Below are 7,324 nucleotides of genomic sequence, written 5' to 3'. Positions count from 1 at the left end.
ATTGACAGGCGTGTTTGATATTGCATTTGTCTGTGTGAGGATGGGGGACAGAACAAGAGGAGACACTGGCGATCGACGAGAGCAAAAGTAACAGCAGCGGGGGCAAAAGGGGCGTGTGTTCTCCCCCTCCACAAGGACTTGGAGACAGACATCGCACCTCTGAAGAAAAGAGGCAGCGAAACCCTGGCTGTCACCCGGAAGGGGACCGTGGAGAGACAGATCACATGCCCATCGCCCTTGCTATTTTTGCTCTCGGCTTCTCGGCACAGTGTCTGCCTCCCTTCACACTCCTTGCGCACACTGGGAGCGCCAAACTGGAGCGGGAAAGCGTGCACGGGAGCAAGGGTGCACGAAGTTGGCCACTGTGGGGCGAGCGCCTTGGTTTTCCCTCTTGCTTCTCACAGTCGCCCTGAGCTGAGCCAGTGCGGTTCTTTACTTGGGCAGTCCCAAGTGACCACACCAGCAACAAGCAGCGCTGCAACAAAGTACAATATGATTTGGCAGCGCAGAAATTGTTCCATAAAAAATAGTGCATCTCCGAGGGGCTTCTGGCAAAAAAAAAAAAAAAAAAAAAAACACCCCAAAACAAAACCCAGACTTGCAGCAACAGTTTGGAGCTTGTTGAACATTCCTCCGCCCCAGCCATGTGTTTTCCAGTCCGAGCTGCTCAGCAGGCAGGCTTAGTAGCAGACTCGGCAGGCAGGCTTTTATTTTGTCAGCCGAAGGGGTGGGGAGGTACGTAGGAAATCGCCCTGTCCCTGCAGCATCAGTCATGTGACTGAGTGGGCATGGCCAACTCAATGTCACTCACAGCAAGGTGCCGCCCCACCTTGCCGTGACGTTGAGTTGGCCACACCCTCAGTTACACGACCCCACCAAGCCATACCCACCAAACCACGACCACAGAACCAGCAGTATAAAAATTTGAATCCCACCACTGATAGCAAGGATTACTGCATTAACTTGATTGTCATAGATAATTTGCCAGAAACAATAATTCCTTTTGAGACTGGGTAGAAAGAAGAACTATTTTTTTGAAAATTATTGTATTCTTTCTCAGAATCCTATCACAAAATAAGCAAACTATTCAAAGCCTTATACTTTTTTCCCAGGCATCACTGAGTCAAAACTTATGGAAGTTACTAGAATGCAGTAATGGTAAGCATACGGAAAGATGTTTTATCTCTTTGATAAATTAACAGCAAGCTGATTTGCAATGGTAGAGCTAAAACCACTTCTCAGTTATAGATTATCTATTTTTGAACATATTTCTGAAGTAGGCTATCTTACCATCAGCTTAGGTGGTAAGAAACTATCATCTACAAAGAGCGAGATAACTTTTGTGGTTAGAAGAGGCTAATAACTTTAAAACCAAGCATCCGTACTTTAATCTACTAGTCTTTTCAAAGTCTACCTAATCCAAAAATACACAATATTCTAGTGGCCTGAGTTAGTACCCTTCACATTCCTTTAGAAAGCAAAACCACAAAAGATTGGAAATGATAAAGTGCACAGGGGTGTGTCACATTCATGAGAGTGCTACAATATACTAGTTTTTAAAGAAAAGATTGGAAGCTTTTCTTTAAAAATCAGTACTAAGTCTTGTTTACAACTTATATTAATTTTAAACTGTTCCCACCCTTTGCCACCAAAATGACAAGAAACAATGGTGACAACTTTTGGCAAATGTGATCAGAGGGCGCTAGACAAGGGAGGAAAACTGGGAGTCCTATGTGACTTAAGGATCCCCATCTCTGACCTAAGCAATGCAAATCAACTTGCACAAACTTTTGAGTCATCAAATTCACAAGAAAGCTTTAGATAAATAACTCTCAACTTTATCTGTTACAGGCTTGTTCTGAGGAGGCTTCCTGGAAAAAAGACAAAATACAAATAATTATAAACCATAGATGACTGGTTCATTTGTTAATTAAAATATATCCTATGAATAAAAAAAGAATTAAGTGTCATGGGCTTTCAAATAAGTTATATCGTTATTTACATTTATAGTTCATGTAAGGAAATTACGTACTAATAAAAGTTTGGAAAATTTCAAAGATGACTTTAGAATCTCTTTTCCCACCCCACCCTATTCCTTTCAACTTGAAAACATGTTTATTTCTGTCCTTTTTCAACATTAAAATTAGGACAATTTCACTGTTTCAAATTAGGTTTAGGTAAATTTGGAGTTGTGAAGAAGTTTCTCCAGTCCCAGAAAGTCTTATGTTCTTTAATACATGACATGTATTATTTTAATTTTTAAAAAGTTATTTTTCCCATGTATAAATTACATATAAATTATAAATGTGACCAGAGATATAAGAAACACACCAAAACAAGAATGCTTTTCATATACATATTTATATATTTCATGTACAAAGTTACATTCTGAACCCCCCAAGGATTCAATAATAAATACTGAAATAATTTCACTGCTATATGAGCTTATCAGCTCACAGAAAAGAAGCCTCAAGTTTAAACAGACAGCAGGTTTAATGCTGCAGTATTGATCTCAAGGTTACAGAGGAAAGTAAAATTCAGCATAAAGTGTCTAGACAACATTTTCAAAAAGTTAATGACCATAAAATGTTTTAAAACATGTTTAAAAGATAGAGAAGTGTGCAGAAATGACATAGTTAGAGAGAAGTATTTAGCGTTCAATGTTTTGAAGTGCAAAACAAAGGTTGTTACAATATGGCATAACCCTGTTAAGAAAATAAAGTTAGCATCCACAAAGAAGTGTGTTCTTCACTGTCGTTTTTTTTTTTTTTTTTACAAACTTGGGATCTTTACAAAATCCTTTATGCACAGGGTCAACTGTAAGCGTGCCAAGTCAGTTTCAGTCCTTTGGTAGCTTTCATAATACTCACATGGAAATAAATATTTAATTAAACATTATTTTCAGGACGCCATGTTCTTTAGAACAGTTAGCATATTAGAAGATTATAAAACATTTTAGTTACTAAGGCAGCCTATGATAAAGTGTCTACACTCTGCCAGCTCTAACTGATCCAATGCAGGAAGACCTTGCAAGAAATGAACTAAATGGCAGAATACATAAATGTATTATCTTTTACCATGCAAAACACATTTACCCAAACAAATCATGTGCTGCATTTTTTTTTTGTGCTTGAAATGCTCTCTCAAATGATTAACAAAGCTGTTAACTATCAAGAGATTCATTCCTACTTCTGATTTTAGAACTATGATTACATTAAACATATGTCACTCTCAAAACAGATTTGTTAAGCAATCATTTGGGTGCTTGAACTTTAGCAAATTTTTATCATCTACAGTTTAGAGTGTGCTGAAATAGGGAGTGTGTAAGTATAAGTGAAAAGGATCTTCTACATCCATCTTTTAAAACTGTAATTCTTTAGGACAGGGAATAAATTTTAAAATGGAGGTTGAAAAATGGTGCTCTTCCCTCACTTGCACTAATACAAGGGTTGATCTCTCTGGTGGATTCCTGTCTTTTCTGCTGTGAATGACCATTGCCTGAGTGAGGACAGAATGGCAATTTACCATCTGGAAAGTCATTAAATATCATCACCCAGTTGCATTTTTTGTCTGAGCAAAGAAACAGAAACAGCTCACCAATGGTTTTAAAATGAAAATGCTGGACAAAATTGAAAACCAATATATGTGCATTTCATTCCTTTTTCCAAAAACTATTCCACCACTCATGAAAAGTCAGGACGACGTTTCCAAAAACTCTCCTCCAAGTAAGATGCCTTGAAAGGCAAAGGGTAACAAAGTTAATGGAACTGGCTGTCTTTTGGATATCTAGAATTATGAACTGCATGAATGGTTTCTACTACTCTGAGGATAGGACAAAATCTTAAGAATCTATCTTCTATGGGCAAAGCTCATCTGTGCCTTAGAGGCACATATGGTGAAGCTTTCGTCAACTCACCAGAACATCTTTCCCAAATTGACTATTAAACTTTCCTAAGATGGAAAAGTGCGAAAGATGCGACATAAATGTGAGTTTGGTATGGATGTATATGAGTGTAGCAGAGGCAATTTCTGAGGGGGAAAAAAATCCATATCCTCTTAATTCTTCTTACAGTTTTTCCATCAGTGTTCCTTTTATTAAATTCTTAAACTCAGTTCAGCAACTGAAATTTTTAAGTCTACTGTGATCAGATTATATTGGAGGGCAAAATGTGAAGGTATTAAACATTCAACAATTCTCAGTTATTTTTAGCCACATATTTTGTGGTTAAAATACATACCTACCAGAATGCATTCGTTGTGTACAAAATAGGGTGCTTAAAAAGTATTTATACATATAAAACTATAATCAATACATCTGAAGGGAAATTTATTAACTTTTCATCAGATAAGATTATAGTTTCTTTTATTAAAAAGCTGCCTAAATAAATATTTACACAATAGACCTCAGTTTAATGTGATTTTAAAAAGGTGTGTGGGTATGTGTGGGTGTGTATATATTAAATACATGTTTCCTTGAGAGATGACAAACTGCTCCTATTGCATAAAAAGGTTTAGGCAGTTTTTCATGAAAATTCCTGGTTTTAAATGTTGGCATTTCAAATTTAGAAATGCTTCCATTCTGTCACGTAGATAATAGCAACTCCCATCTAACTGGAAGAGCTAGAGTCTCTTAATGGACATAAGCTGAATGTTAGTATGTTCACTCCTATTTTATAACAAGAAAAATATTGAGAACCTGTTTATCCTCTGAGTGATTAAAACTGTAGCATTTAATGTAGCTTTACTATCAGTTGGATAGCAAATGAATATACTCAGTCCAAAACTTTAAATGTGAAATGATAGAATACGTTGCATGACAGTATCTTTCCAATTCCTCAGATTTACAGATGGGCAACTCAGATTTTATACACTGGTGTTCATTCATTAAAATTAGTGAATACACCACTTTATTAAGTCCATCAAGGAACATACTGTACAGACCTTTCTTTTGAATGGCATTTGTAGGCTGATAATATGGATTGAAACTTATTTGAGGTTATTTCTCATTCATCGTCACTGCTAGTTTGCTCACCACTTACGAGCCCTTCTATATCCCATGGCAAGAGCTGGATTCCCCAAGATCCAATAAATAGGAGCACACAAAGGTAGCCTATCTTCTGCTCAAGGAGTATTTAAGGAAGATGCTTTGATCTAAGAATGGCCTTTTGAGATTAAACTGGATGTTTCCAAGCTACGTTAAATAAGGAAACAGGGAAAAGTATTCCCCCCTTAAAATACCACATTTTTCATTTATTCAGGATAGCTGTACTGATTTTTGGTGTTATTAGCAACTTTAAAAAAAAAAAAAAACTTCCGCAACTAAATGTCTGGTAAATTTTTAGCTCAAGGATATCAATATAAACAAAGGTCCACAAAATTGGTAGGATTCAGAAATGAAAAAGCAAAGTCTTCTAACTTACTTTAACCATCATTTGAGGTGTTCAGTGAATCCCGTATATTACATATATCTTGATGCTTTCGAAATACTACCAAGAATATTAATTTTCTGTTTTACTCTTATGCAAATGAATTTAAAACAGTTCAAAATATAAATGTAAATGCGTTGTAGAAAGTAGTGGGGGGGGAGAATTGTGTTACAGATTGCAATGGGGCCTATAAGGTGCATTTAGGAGACAAAATATGGCATTTATCTGCTTGGGAAGACCAATTTATTCTCACTTTGTAACACTGATGCAGTAAAACAGCATGAGCTGGTTCCTGTGTTAAGGTTTGAGAGGTTTATGATATAAAGTCAAATGACAAAGAAACGTTCAAATTGTATGCAGTGAAACGGGTTCCACAGAAACAAAACAAAACTGAAGACATGCAAAAGCTTTTGCAGTCTCAAGCCATTTTCCACTGGAGCTTATTCACTGCCACACATAACCTGCCACACTATCAGATGGCTCCTCTCAGCTTTGGCAACGGAAGGCTCAATTGGTAATGCTTCTCCAAGGAGTTCGGATTCACCAACTTCATCACCTGAAAGAAAGAATATTTCAGTTCATAATATAAGTGAATTAGAAAGAATTATACTCCCTGCCACCCGCCCATCCCCAAAGCTGTTATGCTTTAGTGTCAGTTTGAGATGAAGGGGAGATAACTATCCCTCATTCCAGAAAATGCAAAATTTTCAAAAGATATTGAATTGTAGCTAGAAGAAATTGCTTCATGGCCTTTTCCTTTTGTATAATAATATAGCTAAAGAACAGAAACAAGGTCAGTTGTGAAATAATGCCAGAAATTTCCCTTTAATTAAAATGGATACTTGCCAGGAAGTATCTTGGCATTAATCCATGCAACCATTCTGAAGAAAGTGCAACAGTTAAGATACAAACAATTCTAATCAATACAATGCATTCAATACAATGCATTTATAAACTAGGAAGGGGAAAGGTCCAAATTCCAAGTAACTAAAGACTTGAATAACTGGGAATTTTTTTGTCATAATGTAGGAGTGGAAACCCATGGCCCATGTGTTGCTGCTACTATCCCAGCTTTCCTCACCATTGGCCAACCTGACTGAGCTCCTGGGAAATGCAGCTGACTAGTATCTGGAGGTCCTCAGGTTCTCATCTTGGCATTACATAGAACTATGGCAATGAGAAAGTACGGGTAGTACTCAACTTACAACTGATTGTTTAATGACTGTTCAAAATTATGATGGCTCAGAAAGAATGCTTTACAATTTATAAAGCACTTCCAGCTGTCATAAAACATCCCTCCAAGTCATGTGATCAAGATCTTGGCAATCTGTTTGCACTTACGAACAGTTGCTAAGTGCCTTGTGATCATGTGATTGCCATTTGCAATCTTCTCTGCCAGCTCCCCCAGAAAGTCAATGGAGAAAGTTGCAAGCTGTTGCCTGCCAAAGGATTTCTCCTCCACTCCATGCACATAGGAGGGGAGAGGAACTCCTGTGCTGGGCTGAAAAGCTGTAGCAAAGAGCTTCTTGATCCCTCCTATGTTTCTCCAGGCCATAAGTTCCCTCCCATAAAGAAGGGAGCCGTTTCACTCCATCCGCTTAATGACCCAGTTGCTTAACAACTGCAACCAACAGCCAAAATTACAGTCATTGAGGGAAGTAGTCATATGGGAATCACACTTAACAATCACTTTACTCAAAGACAGAGCTTCTGATCTCAATTGTGGTTGTAGACAATATAGAGTTTTCATTTTACTGAACACACCCAATATAGAGTTTTCATTACTATCATTACTTTCATTACACTTTACTAAAAAACAGAATTATTTAATAGGATTTTGCATAAAGGAAGGTGTAGCTATACTCGTGAGGCTAGATCAGTTTTCAATGGTCCAGAGT

General features: G+C 37.2%; 1 protein-coding gene across 7 annotated transcripts in view; it reads right to left on the bottom strand.

Annotated features, from left to right (window-relative positions):
* Positions 1 to 2,342: 2,342 nt before the first annotated feature.
* The window catches only part of SPAG9 (sperm associated antigen 9), a 99,780-nt gene continuing 94,798 nt past the window's right edge, over positions 2,343 to 7,324 (bottom strand). For all 7 annotated transcript variants that reach the window (XM_034412965.3, XM_034412969.3, XM_060688730.2 and 4 more), the window contains one exon: positions 2,343 to 5,982. In XM_034412965.3, coding sequence (XP_034268856.2) covers positions 5,867 to 5,982 — 116 coding nt within the window. In that variant the 3' untranslated portion in view covers positions 2,343 to 5,866. The remainder of the gene's footprint in view (positions 5,983 to 7,324) is intronic.

The sequence above is a fragment of the Pantherophis guttatus genome, chromosome 2, assembly GCF_059756535.1.
Source record: "Pantherophis guttatus breed Tessera chromosome 2, ASM5975653v1, whole genome shotgun sequence".
Lineage (NCBI taxonomy): Eukaryota > Metazoa > Chordata > Lepidosauria > Squamata > Colubridae > Pantherophis > Pantherophis guttatus.
Note: the sequence above shows the minus strand (reverse complement) of the source record. Positions and strands in the feature narration are given on the sequence as shown.